Source organism: Fukomys damarensis, unplaced genomic scaffold (assembly GCF_012274545.1).
Source record: "Fukomys damarensis isolate Sample0158 unplaced genomic scaffold, DMR_v1.0_HiC HiC_scaffold_19, whole genome shotgun sequence".
Lineage (NCBI taxonomy): Eukaryota > Metazoa > Chordata > Mammalia > Rodentia > Bathyergidae > Fukomys > Fukomys damarensis.
This window is the reverse complement of record NW_022900931.1, coordinates 10,561,562-10,584,672: the sequence shown is the minus strand read 5'-3', so window position 1 is coordinate 10,584,672 and position 23,111 is coordinate 10,561,562. Positions and strand designations below refer to the sequence as shown.

The 23,111-nt window shown below is 52.3% G+C and overlaps 1 protein-coding gene across 2 annotated transcripts in view; it reads right to left on the bottom strand.

Annotated features, from left to right (window-relative positions):
• The window catches only part of Myh9 (myosin heavy chain 9), a 57,434-nt gene that overhangs the window by 32,083 nt on the left and 2,240 nt on the right, over positions 1–23,111 (bottom strand). For both annotated transcript variants that reach the window (XM_010613884.1, XM_010613892.1), the window contains exons 2-8: positions 19,642–19,798; positions 6,706–6,733; positions 5,772–5,865; positions 1,868–1,960; positions 1,297–1,360; positions 646–744; positions 121–264 (exon numbers count right to left, since the gene is read on the bottom strand). In XM_010613884.1, the coding sequence (XP_010612186.1) occupies positions 121–264; positions 646–744; positions 1,297–1,360; positions 1,868–1,960; positions 5,772–5,865; positions 6,706–6,733; positions 19,642–19,798 (679 nt within the window). The remainder of the gene's footprint in view (positions 1–120; positions 265–645; positions 745–1,296; positions 1,361–1,867; positions 1,961–5,771; positions 5,866–6,705; positions 6,734–19,641; positions 19,799–23,111) is intronic.

Sequence of the window (23,111 nt, the reverse complement as noted above, 5' to 3'; positions counted from 1 at the left end):
AGGAAGCCCCAAGCATCAGAGCCAAGAAAAGGCTCTCTCCAGACCACTAGCTACTTCAGGTTCCCCAAGGAAGCACTGGCCAGCCTCCCCACCTCCCTCACCCACAGGAGGCCAGCCTACCCATCTGCTCCTCTTCTGGGATGCCCATAATCCTCATGGCCTCCATGGTCTCCTGGAACATGTCCTTGTCCTGCTGCCCAGGGATGGTGACATGCCCATTGGACAGGAAGCGGTATTTGTTGTATGGCTCCAACAGGAGGTCGGCTGTGAGGAGCAGAGGTGGAAGCAAGTCAGTGAGGTGTTGAAAGCAAATGCCTTTGTCAATGCTGGGACCTTGGAGGCTTGGAGACAGGGGCAGCCGCTGGTCCTCGGGATGCCCTAGAAACTGCAGAGTCACATCCCTGCTACCTCCTCAGCATGCCAGTGACCCACACATAACACAGAACAGAAGCAGGGCCTGTGATGGGCACTGCGTCTGCAACAGGCCCAGCGATGTGCCTTCCTCTGGCATGCTCAGAAACAGAAGGCCCCGCCTCGGGAAGGCCCAAGGACAGCAGTCACTTTCACTTCTCCTCCCCAAACCAAGGCAACATTTTCACATCCCCACTGCCACATGGCCCCTGGACCCCTGGGGCCACAACTTACTCTTCAGGTGCTCGCCAGCTCCAGACAGCAGGTAGTAGAAGATGTGGAAGGTCCGTTCCTCCTTGGCTTGGCGAATGGCTCGAGACTTCTCCAAGAGATCTTTGCAGACATTAAGGAACAATACATGCTGGAAGGAAGGCAACCTCCCTCCTCTCCTCCCCATGCAAAGGAACCAAACATCACCAGAAGAAAAAAATGACACAAAATGGCAAAACAGCAAGAGCAAACCGCTTTGGTTCCATCCTTCAGGCAGGGTTGCTCATGCAGAACAGAAGCTCATACCCTTGAGAGCCTTGTCTGTTTACAGGGGCCCCTCCTGACAATTGGAAACACCACAAACAAAGGCCATAATGTGGGCACAGGAGAGACAGAGTAGCCTCTACCCAAATGCCATCCCTCTGGATGCACTGGATAATCTTTCAGTAGTTCCTCCCAATCCAAGCAGAGCCCTATTTTGCCTGGGAAAAAAACCTCCAAGGTCTATGTTGGGTTTTCAATGAGCTTATCCTGGTATCTCCCCAACTCCACAGAGGTATGTCACGGTAGGCCTGAAAGGGACAAAGTGCTGGAATTGGGAAGCAGCTTCTTCTCTAAGGAGGCCAGTTCCTCCACCCAGACCCCACCTCTCATTCCAGTGGACCACAAGGATACAAGTCTCAATGTTGGCACCCACAATGTAGCCATTGACATCAAAGTTGATGCGAATGAATTTGCCCTAAGGAAAGACAAATCAAGAGATCAGAGGCCCTGCCTTGGACAGAGAGGGAGCGAGGAAGAGACTGGGGAAAGCCCGACCCTGCTCTTGTATCAGTGGGAACAGGCTGGAGGGAGAGAACCAAGAGGCAGCTACACCTATGTGGCTTGCTGGACTCAGGTGCCACACTGCCCTGTCTAGCCCAACCCTTTCCACAGAGAGGAGGTACAATGGCCCATCATCTGCAGTCTTCTCTCCGTGATCTGGCCCTGGGCACTAACTAGGACACTCTAGAGACCACTTGCAATCCTTGCTTACAAGCTTTTCCCACTTCTTATGAAGGAGGCTGAAGAAACTACTTATGGCCACCTTAATGGAGAAAGGGTAGGCCCATGGGACAGACACCCCATCCAGCCTGCTGGACCAGGAAGCACCAGGTTTGAGCCTTGCTGTTTGGAGGGGAGAGCACATAGCCAGAAGGTCTGCAAGGGTCCTGGCCCAGGTGGAGCACTGCCATCTGCTACTCACAAATCGTGAGGAGTTGTCATTCTTCACAGTCTTGGCATTCCCAAAGGCCTCCAGGATGGGGTTGGCCTGTAGCAGCTGCCGCTCCAGCTCCCCCTGCAAAGGAACCCAGAGCCTCAGTGAAATCCAGCCAGCAGCTCAGGTTGCCAAGCCTGCCCTGCCTGTGGATGGGAGGCAGCACAGCCATGATGCAGGCCCAATGTGCCAGGAACACAGCTTCCGAGCGCTGTGGTGGCTACCGTGCCAGACTCCTATCACTCAAGTATGACCCTGCTGCCAGCCCTTGGAAAGTCCTGAGAGCTTTGATCCATGGACTGACAAAGCAGCGGCCCTGGAGGTGAGACAGGAAGCGCTCACGACTCAGGAACCTGGCCTGGAGCAGCACCTAGGAAAGCAGTGCATGGACTAGGAAGAGATACCAGGGCTCCAATCCTTCTCCCAGACAGTCTCCATCCCATGTGGACACTGCCTCCTTGTCTCTAGTCCCCACATTCCTTTTTCCTTTCCGTAGGTCAAGGAGAGGTGGGAATGAGATTCACAAAAGGCACAAGCTCATCTATTCTATGTCCTATTCAACACTCCACGGTGCCTACCAGCCCCTGCCCTGCCATCCCCCAACCCGAGGTAGAATCTGACCAGCATGGGACCAGCAAGACCTGCCTCAGGGTCTAAGCTACTTAAAAACACCCCAATGAATCCTGCTTGTGGACTCCTGGTGCTCTGTGGCTGACAAAAGGCACCCTCGTGCCCTCTCATCCTTTGATCCTCCTAACACTCAGGGCAGGCAGGATGCAAAAGAAGAGCAAGTAGAGGTAAAGGGAGGAGGAATGCTTTGTCCAAGGCTATCCAGTCACCAACAGGAAAGCAGAAGCCAAACTCAAGTCTCCCACCTCACCTCTGTCAGCCCCACACCGGGGCTCTACCCAGTCAGGTCAGGTCAGCTTTGGAAGCAGCTATTGCCCTGCACAGCAGGCCAGACAATAACCAATCCTGGGCTGAGGAAAACAGGATCTCATTCCCCTTATGAGTCAGGACCCTCCAGGGGGAAGAGCCTCACACAGGGTTGGTGCGCTTTGCATTATTAGCAAGGATGGAGTGAGCCAGGCCTTGACAGGAACTACAGCTGCCTAAGAGTGAAGAAAGTGGAACTGGCAGCAGCAGGAGGAGGCCCAGGAGAACACAGGTGCCACCCATCTGTAGGACATAAGGGATATTCTGGAGGCAGCTGGCCAGTCTGGAGGCCATCAGAGGCCAGAAAGGACTGGGGAAGTCCTCACTTGTGGACCACATGAACAAGTGGAGGAGCCCCTCTGGTACCTTGCTCGTGAGGGAGGGTCTGAAGGGCCAGGCCAAGGAGCAAGTTCCAGTGTGCACTTGGCACCAGCACTAACTAGACCCCGAGTTCCCATCCACAGGCCTGGGGTGGGCCTGGGCAGTCAGCCGAGGCAGCCCACAGAGCCAGATCTGGATGGGAGCTGCTCCCACCCACTGCAGTGCTTTCGTCAAAGTACACGCCAGACTGCCAGGCTGGCCGGGCCACTCCCATTCCTGCAGACAGGCGGAGTGTGGCCCTCCCAGAGCCTGTGCCGCCCAGCTGAAGCAAAGCTGAGGCCTCCATTTGGAAACACATGCTGGGGGTGGGGGGGCCCGGATGGCTGGACCAGGTGGGGGCAGCAGCTCTGATGCACCAAGTTTCCTGCTCACAATGGTGACCGCTACTATAGAAGGGTTTTTCTTCACAAGCATCTAGATGGGCACAGAAGAAACTTTCAATTTTCAATGAAATTTGAATAACATGAAATGATGAGGGGGTGTATGCCTGTTAATTTGAAATTACCTATCCAGTTTCTGAAAGGCCTCACTGGGACATATTTCTGCCAGTGGGCTCCAGCTAGAACACAAAAACCATTCGAAGAGGGTGGGTGTCATTGGGCCTGGCTCAAACCACAGGAGTCCACCTGGACAATCTGTCGCCCAAGTTCAGCTCTACCAACCTTGGAAGAGTCACCTCATGCACTGTAAGGAAGAGAGAGAGAGCTCTCTCCCAGAGATGCCAGACATGCCTCCAACTACAACCACAGCTAGCCACGTTCAAGAGTGCCCTGTGCCCTCACTGTATGTGGAAAACTACAGCACAGCTTCAGGCAAGAAAATCAACCAAACTGGTCAATGGCCTGTCACACTGAGGGCTTGGGCAGGGACTGGATGCCACAGGCAACCTACTCAATCACTCTAGTTGGACACAGAGTCAGGAATAGGGTGCACAGCACACACTGCCACCCTGACAGTCCACTCCCCCATCATCCCCCGGCCCCCCAGAAGGTCATCTTCATGGAGTACTCAGGACCTGCCTTGTCCTCTACAGCTGGACTCCCAGACATAAGGCACATGGGTCCATTTTATTGCTCTCTAACTGTGGTTCTGTCTCCAGGGTAGGAACTCCCAGTGTCACCCTCCTGAGAATCAGGCACATAACAGGCATTCAATAAATAGTTGAGAAATGGATTTTACTGCAAACTCAGAGATGGAAAACCACAGTTAGAGGACTCCTAACCTCCCAGCTCTGTTTTTATAACAGGCCTCCTAAAAAGAATGGAAAATGGGGGATGGAGAGAGAGAAAAAAAAAAAAGAAACTTTATTAGTTTCTAAATATAACTCCTGACACCTCATGGAAAAAGCTTCAGAAAGTCTTGAGAAGTTGGCACTTGAGCAGTTACTTCTGGTCTGGTTCCACAGGACTGTATGCATTAGGATATTGTGCAAGACGCACCCCAGTTCTGCATGCACAGACACACCCCGACTTACTCATGAATGCTGCAGCACACAGTGCGCCAGTAAGGTGGAGCCACCGTGCAGCAGAGAGCACCTGACGGCACTTGGATCTCGCGAGGCACGTTAAGTGTGCCTGAGGAAGACAGAGCACCTCACAGTCATGCTTAAAACTGACCGCCCCGCCCTGGGAAACCCCGGTGTGGGGCTTCCAGACACTGTCGCCAGTCAGCAGAGAGATGGCAGGTGAGGAGCTGACCACCTGCACCTGGTCAGGACCACTGAGCATGTGGGGCTCCAGGAGACCAAGAGCCCACAGGCATGACAGCTGTGCGGAAACCTGGGCAGGGCCAGCGCTCTGAGAACAGCTAGGTGATGAGGCTGTACCCATCCTGCAGGAGCTGCCACCTCAGAGTGCACAAGAGGCCACTGTGTAACACACCCAGCCCCTCCTTCCCAAGACAGTCAGTGTGCTAAGCCTACAAGAAGAGTTCTAGCTGCAGAAAGTGACAAAGGTGTGGAGTGAAAAGCTGCTGAGAAAAAAATACAGTATTCAAGGGCACGCGATGGCAGAACACGCATTCCTGGTGCATAACGTGCAGTGAACGTGCAGCTCACCTAGCCAGGACACTGCTGGGTCCCACTAAAATCCATCAGGAGGGAGAGGGAAAAAATGGAAGTGAGACAACTTTCCAAATAACCTTTCTTTCTCTGCTGGGGAGCGGCCCACCCAGAGGCACTTCATCAGCAAGGAAAAGAAAAAGGGATTCAAACGTAGGTGCCCAAGACCCTTCGAGGCTCAGTCGACTTGAGAACCAACTCATGAGCTGTCTCTTCCAGACTCAGAGATGGAGGACAACTAGCTGCCAATGCCAAGAGTGCTGCTAGGCAAACCCTGGGATGGCTCCAGTTTCCATAGGAACTCAGGAAGTTAGGAAACCAAAGGCGGAATGAGCTTGCTACCACCCAACCACTCCCAAGACCGCTATGCTGCTGCCTCCAAAAGGGGGGCAGGTCTCTCTACCTTGTTCCCCAAACCATCCTCACTTAAAATCAAGGCCACAATCATTAAGTCCTCCTCCATCACCCTACTGAAGGACCCACAAGCAGTGACAGGAAGGGTGGCCTGGCACTCACCTGGTCCTTCTTGCTCTTGTGTGAAGAGGCCACGTGAGCCAGGTACTGGATGACTTTCTTGGTGTTCTCTGTCTTGCCCGCTCCAGACTCACCCCTGCCAAGAGTCGAGGAAGTCCTCGCTGAGACGCAGCAACACCCCTGGCCTCCATCCCTCTCCAACACGTGTTTACTGCTACCCTTCTGCTCCTCTGCTGAGTGCCCATGAGGGACCCAACAGCTACTGGTAAAAAGGGGAACAGCCAACTTCATTCTAAGTTCTGGAATCCTCTCTCAGGCCATTTCCCAGGGTCCATTTCCCAGAGGCCGGACATAAGTCAACTCATCCACTGCCTGCCCTGGTCACTTGGCAGCCTTCACAACCACATGTTTTAAGAATCAACAGGGAGGCAAAGACACTTGACTTAGGGATCAAAGACACTTAAACATGTTCCTTTGAAACTTCACTCAAAGGCATGTTCTGTACTATCAATTAACGGCAATGGGGTTATCTAGCTCAGTGTTAAGCTCAGAGGGCAACAAGAGTCAACCTAAAACTACATAAAGAAATCCACTATTTGGAGCTGGGAAGACTGAGTTCACAGAGGCCAGTCAATTCCCAACCTCACTCAGTCACGAAGGCTCAATGGTGAAGATTCCTCTGCTTTAAATCTATCCACTGACCTGTGTGGCCCTCCTTTGAGGTAGCCAATGAAGTCTCTGGCTGTGACACCAAGCTTCCTGTGCAGTGGGACCCCTGAGCAGCACACATACAACACTAAGTCCTGTCCCCAGGGGAAGTGGAGGGGGCTGAACTGGGAATGGAATTCCTTCACCGGGTCTTAGCAGAGTAAACATATTCTTTCCGTAAGAACAACAGGGCAGGGTTCTATCCCCAACACTGCAAAAACAGACCAGGGTAAAAACAAGGCTCCCCAGTACCCAGACAAACACTTACGTGCACAAAATGGACTGATCTTCTCGGTCTGAAAGAAAGGAAACATCAGGTTACTTTCAGCCAGACTCAAAAGCTTCCCTCCACTGTCTCTAAAAAGCTACCCATTCCCCAGACAAGGCATAAAGCCTCAAATGACCCCCGTGGTGGGAGCTCCCCACAGCCCACCCACAACAGCTGACTGTGGGCCTCGCTCCGGGCAGAACTTTCACAAATGGCACTGCCCTGGGCATTCACTCCTGCCCTCCAGGAGCTCAGACTGCCACCATGCTGCCTGTCCGAGCCCATGAAACCCAAGGAGCCCTGTCTCTCTCGCCATGCAGGAGGCAAACTGTGGAAGGGTTCCCAAAGGCCACTTTACTGAGCACTAAGGTGGGGTCTGCCTGCACGCGTCTGAAGCCGGGGCTGAGGCCACGAGAAACAAGGCCCTGGGCGGATGTTCTAAACACCGACCCTACCGAGGGAGGAACACCGTGCAGGGGTCCAGGGACTGGGGATGGGCACGACAAGGCCTGGCTCTGCAATGGGACCTGGGACAGTACAAAGCCTTCTGAGCCCCAGCCCCTCCTCTGTGGTGTGCGATAAGGCACATGTGTCGCTGACACACAAAACACACCGGCACAGTGTCCGCCGCACGCGAGACACTTGATGATGTCACTTTAGGGGGAGTGTGGAATGAATAACAGCTTCTGACACATGTCCGTGACAGCCTGTTCTCTGGGTCAGCAACTATCCCCAGCTCTATGAACTTCTTTGCTTAGCAAAAAGGATATAAATGTGGTCCCTAGGAACGGGGAGGGCAGCGGTACCCCACACTGAGAGCTAAGCTCGACAGACACTGAAGACAACCTGGCTGACCCAGGTCAGGGCTGCGTGTTCAACACAAACCCATTCTTTTCCTTTTACCCCACTCCGTGTAAGACATCCACCCCTCAAGCCAAATCAGCCTGCATCTGGCGTGAGGCCACTTCCTTGCGACTCAGTTGCAGCAAAGTAATTTACTCTCAGCCTCAGTTTCCATAACTCGAAAGTAGATCTGGTACTGACTCCTCTAGAGGGTTATTGTGAGAAACAGAAACAACATATGAAGCAGACCCACCAAGGTTCCCTCTGAGCAGAGTGAGCTCCCCAGATGGCCACTGTCTGTTTACCGGCCCAGCACAAAGCACTTGGCAGGCGGCAGTGGCATTGCCTGAACAGCAGGAGGACCAAGTGAGGAGTACAGTGCCAGAAGCCATAGGGAGGATCAGCACTGGACAGAAACACAGGTGCGGCACTCAGGAAGGGCACCGTGGCTGGGCCAGGGCCTGTATGACTACGGTGAGGCACTGGGAGGATGACTCACGGCTTTCTCTGTGCCTGGCCTCAGGAAATGGATTTAGCTGCTCACCTGCCCTCCCCTAGGTGAGATTCCCGGCATGCCTGATCTCAGCAGCCACAGGGCTGGTCACTCAAGAGGTGCCCGACAGGAAGAGAAAACAAGCAACACAGTCACAAGCAGCCGCTGCCCCTCAGCTGTAGCCTTCCTCCCGCCCGCCCCCTAAGAAATACTCACGGGGTAGGGTGGGGGAGCTCCTCACTCAGGCCCCACAGACACACCCTACCCCTAGCTGTAGTGTGGGGACCACTCAGGGGAAAGGTACCGGGAGGGGGCTTCTTCCCCTCGGCTTGTTTTTCCCAAACCACAGCCCTTCAAGGCTGCCAGGCAAGGACAGAGCCTTGATAAGATAGGCGGGAAGACAGAAGGAGGCGGCAGGGGACAAGGGGCAGGCCGAGAGGTCAGCAGTTTTCATCCCTGGCTCCCTAACAGAGCTCAGCCACTGATAAGGGTTGGGGCAGACGTCTCTGTCACCCCAGGCACTGCCCTCCCCCGCTGCAGCTCCCCGCAGTCTGCCGCTGGCATGTTTAGTCACCGCTCCACAAGCAGGCAAGAATGTACCTGCAAGCTGGCAAGCCATGAGCCACAACGGCCGCACTACCATAAAAGGAAACATTCTCCATCCCTTCCAGAAGGAACCGTTTTCCCAGGGCCTCCAAGCCCAGGCCCTGGGATGGCTGGAATTCCTCTATGTGAGGCATCAGAGGCTCCTCTGCTGAACAGGAAGCAGATCCCCCAGCGCACACTGGAGGCAGCACACATGGGTGTGTGTGCACACACAGGGATGGACACACATCTGCCTAGAACACCCGTCCACAGAAACACAGCCGTGCCTACACATGGGCCCATGTGGGCGCGGACACACCCAGGCACCCGTGCACAGTGCCTGCGGACATGCACGCACATACATGCACGACGGACACATACACCACCTGTAATCCTAGCACCTGGGAGGCCGTGAACACCCGTCCACAGAAACACAGCCGTGCCTACACATGGGCCCATGTGGGCGCGGACACACCCGTGCACAGTGCCTGCGGACATGCACGCACATACATGCATGACGGACACATACACCACCTGTAATCCTAGCACCTGGGAGGCCAAGGAGGACCGATGAAAGGTCAAGGCCAGCCTAGACTACAAAGTGAGCTCAAGGCAGTCTGAACTACACAGCGGGACGCCGTCACAAAACAAACAAAGCCTAATACCAACAACAGGCACATACACACGTAGGTCAAGGCCAGCCTAGACTACAAAGTGAGCTCAAGGCAGTCTGAACTACACAGCGGGACGCCATCACAAAACAAACAAACAAAACCCAATACCAACAACAGGCACATACACACAGGTGCACACCACATGCACTCAAGGCACACAGTGCACGCGAGCACAGGTACAGACATACGTGTGTGCAGACGCACGCAGCACGCGTCACACTCACGGGGACACACACAGAGGCCCGCAGAGTCCAAATTCCAAAACCCCAGAGCCAGGTTCACCACCGAGTTCCCCCACCCCACCATGCCCAGCTCTGCCCCTTTCCCTTTCAGCTCCACTTCCTAAGCCCCAGTTACTACCGTCTACACCAACTAAACGCGCTTTAAGGCAACCTTAATTTGCTTTGTCAGAAACCTCACTGGGACAAATACTTTTAATGGGAGGCCATCCTTATTCTGTCACCCCTGTCCCCACTCAGCACCCCAAATCCACCTGTGTAAGGAACCACATGCATAGCCCAGTACATCCTGGAGTCCTCACGGTGCTTATGGTAGGGGTTAGTCTGCTACCATGTGGCCACTTAAGAACCTCAGAGGCAGAGAGGGCAAGAATGACCATGCCCTGTTCCGCACAGCCTTTGTCCAAAGAAGTTCAGGATTCGTTCCTGAGCCCAGAGGTCTCCCTTCCGGATAGCCAGGTGTCTGGAATTCCGCTCTGACCCTATTATTCCTTCCTGTGCATTCTGGCGGGGATCCTCTGTGGCTCTTGTGTCATCAGCCCTGTCCCACACTGTTCGTTTCAACAGATGAGGACATTTAAGAGTCCAGCCCGCTCCATTTGCTTTGGCTGGAGTCCTCCTTTGGTTCTCTATGAACTGAAGGCTTTTTTTTGCGGGGGTGCCGGGGTTCAAACTCGGGCCCTTGTGCTTACAAGGCAGGCAGCAGAACCACTGAGCCAAATCCTAGGCCCTGAAGGCTCATTTGAAAATGCCCTTCCTTCCTCTACTGTGGAGAAACCCCAGGGGAGTGTACCGCCACCATGGCGATCTTATCCTGGTATACACAATACTCAGGGATGAGACTTTCGTCTTCTTGCCATGTTCCATCTCAACAAGCAAGGAGTGAGACAGGACTGCGAGTCTTCTGCCATGGTTTTCAGACTTAAAGTAGCAGCAGGCAACCTTTCCCCAATAAAATCTTCCAAACATCTGAGCAACCGATTGTGGGTGAAGAAAGTGTTCCTCAAAGCAGAGTGTGACAACCACAGGTCCAGACACACCCAAGGCAGCTAGAGAGAAGGAAGCTCTGGCGCCCTCGGTCCTGCACTCTGCTCTGTCTCCCTGCACAGTGCCTGCCCCCTCAACCTCTGGGACGCAGAAGGGGCAGCTCTGAGGATTGGCTAAATGGCATGGACCTCAACATAGGGAGACACTTTGAACCTTAACCACCCCAGCTCTCTGCATCTCTGAGCTCCCCCGTGAACACTTCCAGAAACAGAAAGGATTTCACGAGTTGCATATTCAGTGACCAGCCACCCTTGCCCTGATTTTATTTCCAATCCAAAAAGATCCCCAAACTGGGCCTATGTGAAAAGGTCACTCGAGGTGACAGAGGCCACCAGTGTGGACAGGTGCTTCCAGATAATGCAGAGGGCCAGCTTAGGTGGGGGAGGGGAACCTGACTACTGACATTCTGATGCAGGTACAAGCATCTGAGGGCCTTAGCACTCATTTCCTCCAAGACAGGAGCCGATTCTTATCCATAAAAGGTCACAAAGCTCACAAGGCAGTGACATCAGCCTGACAGGAAGTACAGGAGGAAAGCAGTGGGGCTTGGTTCACCAGCAGCTGCTGCCAGGGACTGACTCACGGCCAGACACACAAGACAGCACCTCGCAGGTGTTCCAGCCAGGGGCTCCCACCAAGAAACTCTTGGGGGCCCCAGCTGGAAGAGGCACTGCCCACAGGACCCACTCCAGGTCTACTAGGTCCCTGGCCTGAGAAGCGGATACAAGTCAAGCCAGAAGGACAAGAGAGGGCAGCTTCAGAGTGGACGATGTGCCTGTGTGAGGCGGGACTGGCTGGATGATCTGAGACAAACAGGGCCCAAACAGCCCACCTCAGAGGGCTCCAGGGCAGAGCCCAGGGATGCGCAGGCTACATCAACATGGTAATCCCTGCCTTGTGTCCCCCAGGATGGGGAACCTAGGCAGCCCTCAGTGGACTCCAATCACTCTAGAGTCATTTTTCCATACAGCATCTGGGCCTCAGGCCAATGTGCAAGGCACTTCACGAAGTATATGACCTTGGACGTCGGCTGGAAGAAGATTTGGTTCAGTTGTCTCAGGCCAGGGATCAGATCACAGAAGCAGCTGAGAGCTCAGGTCTTGGGATTCCTAGTTCTCCCAAGTTCCTCTCCTCTTACAGCCTTGGCAATTGGTGCCAGCAAGGTCCCATACTTCAGTACCGCTAAGGGCCACCAACACTCAGGCATGGAGATGGATGGCCTTTCAAGTTGGCCTACTTCCTTCTCCACAGCCAGTCCAATTCTCAGTTTAGATGACAAGAAGACAGAGGGGACAGAGAATGAGTACAAAATACTGCTTTCTATTGGCTGAGGCCTTATGTCTCAGAGCCACCTGGCAGCCTCCCTGCCCAGTAATAGGTCAGCGAAAAGGGAAGTCCCAGCCAGGGACCCCCAAGCACACAGTGTGGTCTCCAGAGTGCACAGGTAGGCCCAGACCAGGGAAGATGCTCACTCAGCAATGCAAGCCAGAGACACTTGGACTTGGCCCAGCACTTCTACTCACAGGCCCGCTGCTCCTCAGGAAGGACCTTGGCCTGAACCTGCTCAAGAGGCCCAGGTCTCCAGGTGCAGAGGGAAGAGGCCAGGCAGCCCTCCCCAACCAGGCTGGATGATCAGAACCAGGGATCATTCTTAACTTCTATTAAGTCAGGAGATGAGTGAGGCCCCAAACAAGCATTTCTCTTGGCAAAATGCATCAGCAGAACACAGGCGAACCCACCAGGAAGGCCAGAGCTGCTGTACATCCACCTTTCCTGCAGCAAGGTGGGGAGGAAAGATTATCCACAGCTGCTGCACAGCTAGTTCCAGCAGGTCTGGCAGGAAATTCAAAGCCACAGGTGAGTGCAAAGCCCATGGCAAATGTCCCCAGGGCTTCAGAGGTCAGGTCTGCCTACTGTTCCCTGAGATCCCCCTTGCACAGAAAGAAAGAAAGGGCAGGAGGGGGCCCTTGCTGAACCCTGGACAGAGGGGAATGCACCACAGTTCTGCATAGGGCTGGCTTTCAGGGAGGGAGCAAGGGGTGAAGAGGGCAGAAGGACAATGGGACACACACAAGGGAACAGGACTGACATAGCTGGGCAAAATTCACAACAACCTTTGTACCCCACAAACAGCCCTGCAAAGAGAACAACTCAACATCCCTAGGATGAACTGAGTCACCTTTGTTCAAGGATACAGGAACAGCCACATAAAAGATGGACAGTAACGGTGCGGGAAGATACTTTCTGAAGAAGCCAGAGGTCCTGCTGCCTAGGAGAAGGGGCAGAATCTGCCCCCAGCACACTCCACTTCCTCTCCCTCCAGCTTCCACCAGTGCCCTACTGTACTTGTGGACCCACTTGGTACGGGCAGAGGAGGCTATGTGAAGAGTCACAAAAACAGGGAATGATACCCCAACCCAATCAGCTCTGTCTGCCCATAGAGCATGGGTGCTCGAGGGTTTACTATAGAAGTCTACATGGGCTAACAGCATGAGTTAAGACTAAAGAAAGCTTATAACTGCGGACTTTCAGCTGGCTTCTCTCTCTTTAGCTTTAGGGAGTTATTTTTGTTCTCAACTGAGCTTAATTCTACAGACCTGAAAGGTAAAGGAAAGCAGCTCTTTTCTCAGAATATGTCACTGACCAATGCTGGCACACTGGGCTACAGACCCCGAGAGATCCAGGAAAAAGGACCAGTGAGCAGCAGCACCAGGCGGTGAGGGGGATCTCACCACAGGTCAAAAGCACAAAAGAGCTCGGCGTTAGCGACCTTACAGGTGGATTCTTGTTTGTTTTGGGGGAGAACTGGGTCAAATTTTCATTGACTCCCCAAGTACTAAGTTCCAAGATGTCACCTGGCTCTAATCTCCCATTCAGCCAGCTCAGAGCAAAGCACAGTGGATTGCATGGGTTGGACTGGAAACAAAGCACAGGAATATAGCTGAATCCTTGTAAAGGATCTATTAGCCCTGGGTTCCTTTCCTAGGAAAATCTTCCAGATAACCCAGCAGCCCCGGACCCTGCGCTTCTGGAGAAGGACAAAGCAGGCTGCAGGAACAGCGGAGGGACGAACACACTGGCTCTTTAGGAAAGCCCACTCGGGAGCAGCATAACACTCTCCTGGTGTCCCCGGGCCAGCCCGCGGCCTCACGCTGCAGGACTAGATCTGATAAACCAGAGGCTCCGCCAGTTCTGTGCTCTATCTACTCTGGGCAGCAGTGATAGCAGGAGAAGGGGCTCTGCCAAGTCACTACCTGTGCCTGCAGGAGTCTCCATGAGGAGACTAAAGCCCACCAGAGGAAGCATCTGGTTATTGCCGTCACTACACAAGGAGAAGGAGACACACCAGGACTGAGTTGGGGCAAGGTCCACAGCAGCTGGCAGTTCAGCCAGAAGAGTTTTCAGTCTCCTGCTGTAGTCTCTCATCTGTAAGTACTCATCACAGCCTGAGCATCACCCTCAGTGGCTCCTCAGCTCTCTAGCTCCACCCCCTAAACCTCCTTAAACTCAAGGCAGACAGAAAACAAAGGCTCCACCAGTTAGTTAGCTGACACATCTCAGCCGGGTCACAGTTAGGAAGTACCAAAGCCAGTCTACTCCATCAGTTCACTTCACACCTCATGTTCTCCTGCCCACAAGGCAGGCTTCCCCTGCGGGCTGACCCTACAGAAGTACTGTGGCCTTTTCCAAATCCTGTCCCACCCCAGCAGCCCTCAAACCTCGGCTGGAAACCCCCTCTCTCTGTGCTGGGATGCTCGTTCTCATCACATGCTCATCAAGAAGCAGATTTACTGCCTCTAGATATTAGAAAGCAACCTCCTTTGTGCAGGACCCCAGCCCTGTATGTACTGTGTCTTTCTACATGGTGCCTGGAGCACAGGAAGTACTCAGCCTGCAAGGGCAACAGCTGTACCACTCTGGCACAGGGCATGGAGCTCCTGGGTGAGCCCGCACTGCCTCTCCCCCACACACGGGGATGCACAGGGCCCAACTCCAGCCTGGATAGCAGGGTCTCAGTTCCAAGCAGAGTCATCCCATCTGTGGCTTCCTGATGCTCCAGTTCCTCACCGCCTGAACTGGCAATCTGCGCAGATCTTGCTTTTCTATACCCTGAGCATCTCCCTGGCCTCTGATGGACACAGAGCTTTCCTCCCAAAGCCCGTGAGAAGAAGCTGGTTCCACAAGGCAGGATGCAGAAAGGGGAAAGGAGGCCTTTCCTCTCCCTAATCTCCAAACTCCACCTAACTGCTGAACTGGGGATTTCTCCAGAGGAACCAACCAGAGGAGGTGAAGGGCAACAGCACACCATGAGCCAGCCCAGAGAACCAGGAGGCCCTGTTTTCTGGGGCTGGCTTCACAGGCCTTGGGAGAAGTCAGTTAACATATCAGCCTGCCCCTCTACCTGTGAAACAGTCTGAGCTCAGATGAGAAGATGGCACAAAAATTCTACCTTTCCTTGTTTACCCAGGAAGGTTAGTCAAGCCCTAAGAGAAATGTGGTCACTCACTGGATACGTGGAGCAGTTTTTGGCGACCAACCACTTCTGATGCAGCTTCTACTGAGGCGCAGGTGGATACAGCAAAGGGTTAAACAGTTCTCAGAGTGGCTCAGGCCTGGAGCGAAAGCAGACCCTACTGTTGTCTCCCACAGAAATGCCGGGAACTCATTAAAATACCACAGTCACTGAAAGTGAACCAAACCTGGCATTGCAACTAATTAACACGGAAGAGGCCTTTTTTATTCTTTTCTGCTTGTGTTGGGGAGGAGAGTGGGCTCAACACAAATTTTTCCACCAGCCAACTAAGCACATAAGCCTTTACCCAGTGGGGGACCACAGAGCACCTTGCCCCAGAGCAGGCCGCGGGCGCCGTTTTCCAGCCTTGCCAGGCTTACAGACCACAAGCTGCTGTTGTCTGAACGCCTGAGGTAGCCCCAGAACCACCCTGGGACCTACCCTACTCCTGGTGAGGGGCAGCAGCACCAAGTTTATGGATCTCTCACCCTCATAGCCTTAGACAGTTCAGAGCCTTTGGTGCTGCCACAGAGGCCTGAGGAATGGCCCACTCCCAGGGCTGGAGATCTGTTAATGGCCACAGCAGTGAAAGAACCAAACAGGAGAGCCAGGGCAGGGAGGGTGGACCGACCACGCCACCACAACTTTAATTAAACCCAAGGCTGGGGATTAGAACAACAAACAAAACTGTGCAGGCATGTCTGGTCTGGGCTGCACCGTAACTGCTTATTCACACATACCTGTAGGCCTTCTGTGGGACAGAACTCCACAGTGCCTTCCCGACCACCACAGCCCTCAGCAGCCACACTTTCCTGAATGCCAAGACACCTGACACCTGTTGCAGTTGTGCTAGCCACAGATCTCCATTTACAAACACATCTCGTCTCTCCACCTGGGCTGCCAGAGCCTCCAGTGACTAGATAATGTACTACATCTCTCAGCATCCTGGCATTTTTGACCATCCACCTCCACAGCCTAATCCAGGGTACCATATGTTGCTATGCCCCACCCCATGCCCATGGCAAACAGGAGTGATCAATTCCAGCTTTCCCTTGCATAGAGTCTCAAATCCTTGCCAGCAGCAGGGTCCAGGTGGCCACTACTGATATATCAGAATTGACACTCATGAGTAAAACTAATCTGCAAAGCTTAGTGAATGGTTCTCAACTAGGGCCCATTCTGCCACATTCCTCCCTGCCCTGGACAATATTGGGTGGCCATGTTGGGGGAAATTTTGAGTTATCACAGCTGAAGAGACAGGGTGTGGCTGGTTTCCAGTGAATGGAAGCCAGGATACTGCTGAACATCCTACTGTGTTCAAGACAAAACCACTACCTCCCCAAAAGAAATTAATCCACCCCCAAATATCAGTAATGCCAGAATTGAAAACCCTGATTTAGTCTGATAAACAGGCAGAGTGACAGATAATTTATCATTCAAACAAGGAAGCTTTTGAAAGTGAAAAGGGAGGCTACTAATAATAGCTGTAGGTCAGCAAGCAGAAATCAGGACTAGACAGACTTAAGTGATGAAAGATGGAAGAAGTTCCCTGGGAAGGGTCAAAGAGCTTGTCTCATAAAAGTCCCCAGACGAAGCCACCAATCACCCTATTTGGCAGAATAAATGAGGAATATTATAAGCCATGGCCAGCTCCGGAAGGAAATCTTTGCCTAGCTCTTGTTTTAAGGAAAGGCAGAAAAGGAACCATTTGGCCATGGTTTTTAAGATTTGCATTAGAGAACAAACCTGTTTACCCCCAAAGCCAGGTGGGCAGCATGCACCAGGACTGCACTCCTAAAGAGGGAGGGACAGACTTCAACATCCACCTGCAACCTGAGGTACCAATCACTGGCTTGATTTTAGGGCAAGAGCCAAAAGCTCCTTTCGGAAACCTAGTGAACTGTCTTGTCATAATATGGGCAACTTCTGTTGCTGGCTTCCTCCCTGCCCCCAAGAACCAAAAACCTGTTGCTAACAGCTCTCTGGGTCCACTGAAGGAACTTTTGCACAGCTTACGAATGTCCTCAGTTGGTAAACATGGGAGCTAAAGAGCTACAGCAAGCCCAGTGCTAAGCAGAAGCAAGATGGGAACCTCTCAGACTGAGGGTTGATCTGCAAAAGATGAAAATGCCTGTCCACTTGCCTTTGGAGTTGGGGACAGCCCCTCATTCCTATCAGGGCCATTTTGGTATGGACAAGAAAAAGGAAAGCCCCAGCTCTCTGCATATCACTCCCCACAAACCTACAAATTCTTTCCAAGAGCCTTGGCCCCTTCCTCGATTTTTTTAATTGAACACATAAGAATTGACCGATCTCTTGTGGAAAGAGTCCCACAGGTTATCTGAAGGACAACTGGAAACCCAGTCCCTGGGACTCTGCATCATTGCAATGTCTTATCAGAATGGCCTACAGGAAAGCAAGCTGCCAGCTGGAGAGCCACTCAATCTGGGATCCGAGTGTGAGAACATGCTCTCACTCAGAAGTTCAGGTCACTGAAGATCCCAGAGTGTACTTCCTGCACAAGGCCAGTAAAGACAGCCAGGAGAAAACTGACTCATAATCTCTAGAGACAGAGACTCAGACTCTTTTGGAATCGCACAGAATGTTCTTCTACCAAACTGTTCTCATTAGCACTGTGAAACAGACATCCTACAGTAAAACTGAAGGGCTGGCTTCTGCAAGGAATTTTGATAAATGTGAACATAAGTGAAAGGCTAGGCCAAACTTGTACATGCTGCATAATTCATGAGCTTGACAATGAAATACCTTCTCCATAGCACTGTGGGTATGGTGAAAGATACATGTTGCCACTTTTAATCATCAACCCGGGACAAGATTCACTACCGCCACTGCTTGATAGACTCCACTGCTTAAAGAGAAAAGGGTACATAAAAAACCACTATCAATACAAGACAGGAGAGTACAACCCTGCCAGAAAGTAAGGTTTGAGTTAGGATTACATATGTCAGGTACCTGGCTAAGCTATGGAAATAGAAAGGAAACAGGACCTCTGTCCATATTGAGGGGGGAAAAAATAAAAATGTAATGCCCAGGGCCGGGGATTTGGCTCAGTGGTTCCACTGCCTGCCTCACAAGTGCAAGGGTCTGAGCTCAATCCCCGGTACCAAAAACAAACAAACAAAAAATAAACAAAAATGTAACACTCAAGTTAAATAAAACATAGCCAGCCTCTGATGCAAATCTAGCCCAGATCTTTGCCCTGGGGGGCATGAAGCTGCAGTCAAATTTCTAAAAGAGAGCAGGGATTTGCCAGGGACCACAGAGAGATGGTTCTCTGAGGCAGGAAGATCTGCTCAAGAAATTCAAGGAGTTCCCTGCAGCAGGAGCCCAGAGAGGCAGGCAGGGGATGGTTATGAAGAACACAGCTCACCGCTAGAGAGTCTGAATGTCATCTCTGGGGCAATGAGGACCCTTGCACATTTCAGTATGTGCATTCTAGAAAGATGACCTGCTGGTGGCAGCAAAGAGAGGGCTCCATGAGAAAGTAGGCTAAGAGGCCATAGCCGGAACTGAGGCCAGGGTCATGGGGGTAGGAAACACTAAAAGAGAAAAAACCTACAGAAAGTGTTAACGGATCGGGAAAAGACGTGACAGAGTGTGTTATAAGCCCAAGTACTGGGCTTGGAGAAGCACAGGAGGAGGCCATTGGGAAGAAGCAGCTGGAGGTGACTGGGTGACTGCCAATCTTCAGCCAGTGAGTACAGCAGCAGTCACCTCAGGGAATAAAGTCAGCATCCAGAAGGATACTCAGAGTAAGAGGAGCAGAGGCTGAGGACGAGTCCTAGAAGGGCACCAACATATGGGGATAAAGTGCCATGAGAGACTGACAGGCAGAGAGGGAAGTGAGGTGAGAGGAGCCCTGACAGGGCTGCGGGAAGGACAGGCTTTCACAAGACGCCAGACAAGACTGTCCAACCCCAGCAAGCAGAGAAGTAAGAGAAGAGCTCATGAGCACAATGGACTTAGCAACAAACAGGAAGGGGTGATCTCTGTCCGTCGGTCTGGCCGAGTGGGGGCGCATGGTGTGACAGGAGGTAGAATGGAGGCGGGGAGCAGACACTCCCTCCAAAATGCTTCATCATGATGGGACAAAGAGCATGGCCAAGCCAGTGGGGTGCCAAGGCCACAAGAGACTTCAGGATGCTTTCTACAGACAGAAAAATACTCAGGCATTTTCTAGCTATGAAGACACAAGGAAGGATGAGGAGAAAACACAGAGACAAGGGAGTAACTGATGGAAGAAAGGGCCTAGAAGAGATGACTAATATAAAGAGTCTTAAAAACAAAAAGACACGGGGAAAATAATTAGAAAAACTATTTTTTAAAGCTTCCAGAACATTCCATCACCAACAAACATGTCCTTCAGCCACAGAGCTCCATGACCCACTGCCTAACACCACTGCCACAAGATCGAGACACCAAGTGTGAACTGGCGCCTGCAGAGGCATCAGTGAGGCTCCCAGGGAAGACGGAGCCCTGGGAAGGGCAGGTGAGGGCCTCCCTGCCCACAGCAGGTCTCACCTTGCATCATACTCCGGTAGGCAGTGTCCGTGATGGCATAGATGTGGGGCGGCATCTCGTGCCTCTTCTTGCCCTTGTACATTTCTACGATCTCTTCGGAGTAGATGGGCAGGTTCTTGTAAGGATTGATGACCACACAGAACAGGCCTGAATAGGTCTAAGGAAAAGAATGGCAAAGAGGAGTGGGTTAGGAAGTACGGTTCTCCACAGCATGCAAAATTTGTAGCAGAGAATCTGCTGTTTCAAAGCCCATTGTGTCAGCCTGATATGAAAGCACTTCCTGGAGCTCTACTCCCACAGACCTAATGTAGACCTAATAGTGCACCAGTATCTTCTCTCAGCACCCTCTAAACTGCACGACGGCTGCCAGCTTTGCATGTTTTAGTTTTGTTTTTGCAGTACTGAAGACTGAACCCAGGTCTTTACACTGAGCGAAATCCCCAGCCTGTTTAATTATTTTTTACTTTGAGACAGGGTCTTGCTGATTTGCTAATTGGCCAGGATAGCCTCAAACTTGCAGTCCTCCTGCCTCAGCCTTCTGAGAGCTAGGATTACAGGCATGCACCACCACACCCAGCTGCTAGCTTTGTATGTTGACCAGTGTGCAATCAGGCAAGATCAGTGGCAAGGCAGACAGAAGTCTAGTTATAAAACTCTGATCCCAATACAGTAAGAGATGTGTTTGTCATCGTGAGAGATGCACCGAGAAAAAGGATTCAGCTGCAACCCAGAAAAACCGTGCAGGAACACAAATTATCGTTCACTGAAAGACTCTTGGAGACATCCAAGCTTAAGTCTCCCTAGCACTGGGAAAACTCATCATGCCCCTAGACCAACCAATCCTCTGTGGGACAGTGGATCGCTGAGAGCGCCTCTCTCCCTGGAACTGTCTAGAGATCCATCAAAAACTGTGCAAATCCATCAAAAACTTAGAAGACCATTTTCCTGTCCTGTGAGCTCTCCAAGATCCAGGTCTCCTCTGGAGGGGAACTCAACTGATCAAAAACCTCAACATGAGGCACCTAAAATGCATCCAATACTCCAAGTCTGACTTAACCAAGTTAAAAATCAGACTCCTAGAATCAGATATTCTGAGTTCAAATACCAGCAAGTGCAAGTCTTTTCACCTCTCCCTACATTTCTGTAAAATGGGCACAGGCAGAGGTCCACTCCTCACTGGATTCAGGAGGAGCTGGCCTCAGAGGCCCCTTCCACCTGTGCCTTCACCAGTTCCCCCAAAACGGAGGCCAGACTCCTGGCTGAACCCAAAGACAGGATTCTCCCAGGAACGATGTGTGAAGACAAATGCTCTTCCCAGGCACTGGCCAAAGGCTGCATCCTTGGAATTTCCAAGCAGAGTGAAGACAAAACTCAAAGGAACCTGCCAGGTACACGCTGCCTCCATACAAGAGGGCAGCAGAGTCAGATGCGAGCAAGAGTGTTTGGCTGCCTCTTCTAATTGCAGGAGAGGGGGCAGGACTCTCAATTTCTCTCTGGGGTAATCGATCATTTGCTCTCCCTCCAACTACCCTCTTCACAAGAGACCAGTTAAGCTCTAAAGTAAAGAAGTCTGAATATGGTATTAGCAGCCTGTGAGTTTGGGCTCTACGGAAGAGGGGAGTGAAGCAGGGACCTCTTCTGGTGTCCCCTTGTGCAAATGTGGGGTGAAGACAAGACGGAAGGCCAGGGCAGCAAAGTCATCCCAGGAGCTCAATACAATCAGACTTTGTTCCTGGGCTTTGAGAAAACCCACACTCTAGGAAATCCTGCCTGATGAAAGCCAAGGACACATAGTCATGCATGTAGGGAGTGCCACAGAGCCAGATGTTTAGAAACAGCTGGCAGGGACAGCAGAGGGGGATAGAGGGGCATTAGGGCAAGTCTTTTGGGCAGCTGGGTGGGCAGATGGTCCTGAGGAGGGGCCGATAGGGATTCTGAGCTCTCTGGGCTGATCCATGCCATCAAGTAAGTGAGTCCTGAAGGAGCCTGCAGCTCAGGTGGGAGGAAGGAGCCGCATTGGACCCTCAAGGAAGCACAGGCACTTGGGATTGGCTTAGCTCCCACGCAGCCACGGCAGGGAGCTACTCCATTCATGGGCCACAGAGGCTCTTTGTGCCCAGCCGCCCCGTGTCCCAGGACCTCACCCCCCCAAAGGAAAAGACAGCAGCTGTGGTGCAGGATTAGCCACGCCGCCCACAATGCCAGGCAAACATGTAGCCCAAGGGCTCCCAAGGTCACAACACAGAACTTGGTGTGCAGAGGTACAGACTAAGAAGGTGGTGGCACCTCTAATCACCCCATGTTCTTTCTACACCTGCTGGGGTTTCACAAGAACAACTGCAGGGACAATCAACTTCCCCCTAGCAATGTCATTGGGAGGGAGGTCGTCTGAAGAGGAGGAACAGCAGGAGAAGTAACAGTATAGAGCAAAACAGTTGATGCCTCCAGCCAGAATTCCAGAGAAAAGGCTCCATTACCATCCACCACATCCACTTCCAGCAAAGCCATGCATGCTGCCTGCAGAGCAAAGGCACCACAACTAACACTGAAAGCATTTCAGTTATATGTGAGTCTTTTTCCTCAGTGCTGGGGATGGAATCCAGGGCCTTGGGCAGGGCCAAGCACAGTATCACTGAGTCACATCCCAGCTGACTGCATTTTAATAACTAATAGTCCCCTCCATGGGAAGGAAGACCATTTGCAGCCAGCTAACATAGGCAAGGACAAACAGCAGACTTGTTTTACACCCACTGAATCTCCAGTGGGAACCAAGGTAAACAGAGAAACCACCAGGTGGGGTGGCAATGCCCACAGTCCCAGCCACACGGGAAGCTGAGGCAGGAGGATCACAAGTTCAAGACAAGCCTGGGCAACTTAGCAAGACTCTGCCTCAAAATAAAAAGGGCAAAGAATGTAGCTCAGTGGTAGAGTGCTTGACTAGCATATGATCACCCCCCACCACAATGCCACCTTAAAAAAAAAGAAAGACCTCAGCAAGAGGCCAGACAGAGAAGGGGAGTTACTTCAGTATAACAAACTCCAGCACCCACAAGAGCACAGGCCCTGCTCTGAGAAACATGCTGCTGAGGCCTCCACCAAGTTCTCACGGATTCCTCACAGATAAGGAAGTAAGGCTCTACACAGCCACGTCACATGGTCAGCTAGGGGCAGGGCTGGCTTTAAACTAGGTCCTGGAGGCTCCAATTCCCATGCCCTGAGCACCCTGCTTTACTGAGCTGAGACCATCGCAGCACATGTGCTATAAGGCCTGCCAAGAGCATCCCACTCCCAGATCACGGGTTGGTGGCTCCCATGGCATCCCTGCAGACAGATGATGCTTCTGGGTTTTTTGCAAGTCACTAATTTTGAATTCCTGTGGTTGATGCTCCCTAGGGAGAAAGGTTAACCTGGTCCACATGTACTGTCATCAAGAAACAGGTAAGATCAATCCCCGGTACAAAAAAAAAAAA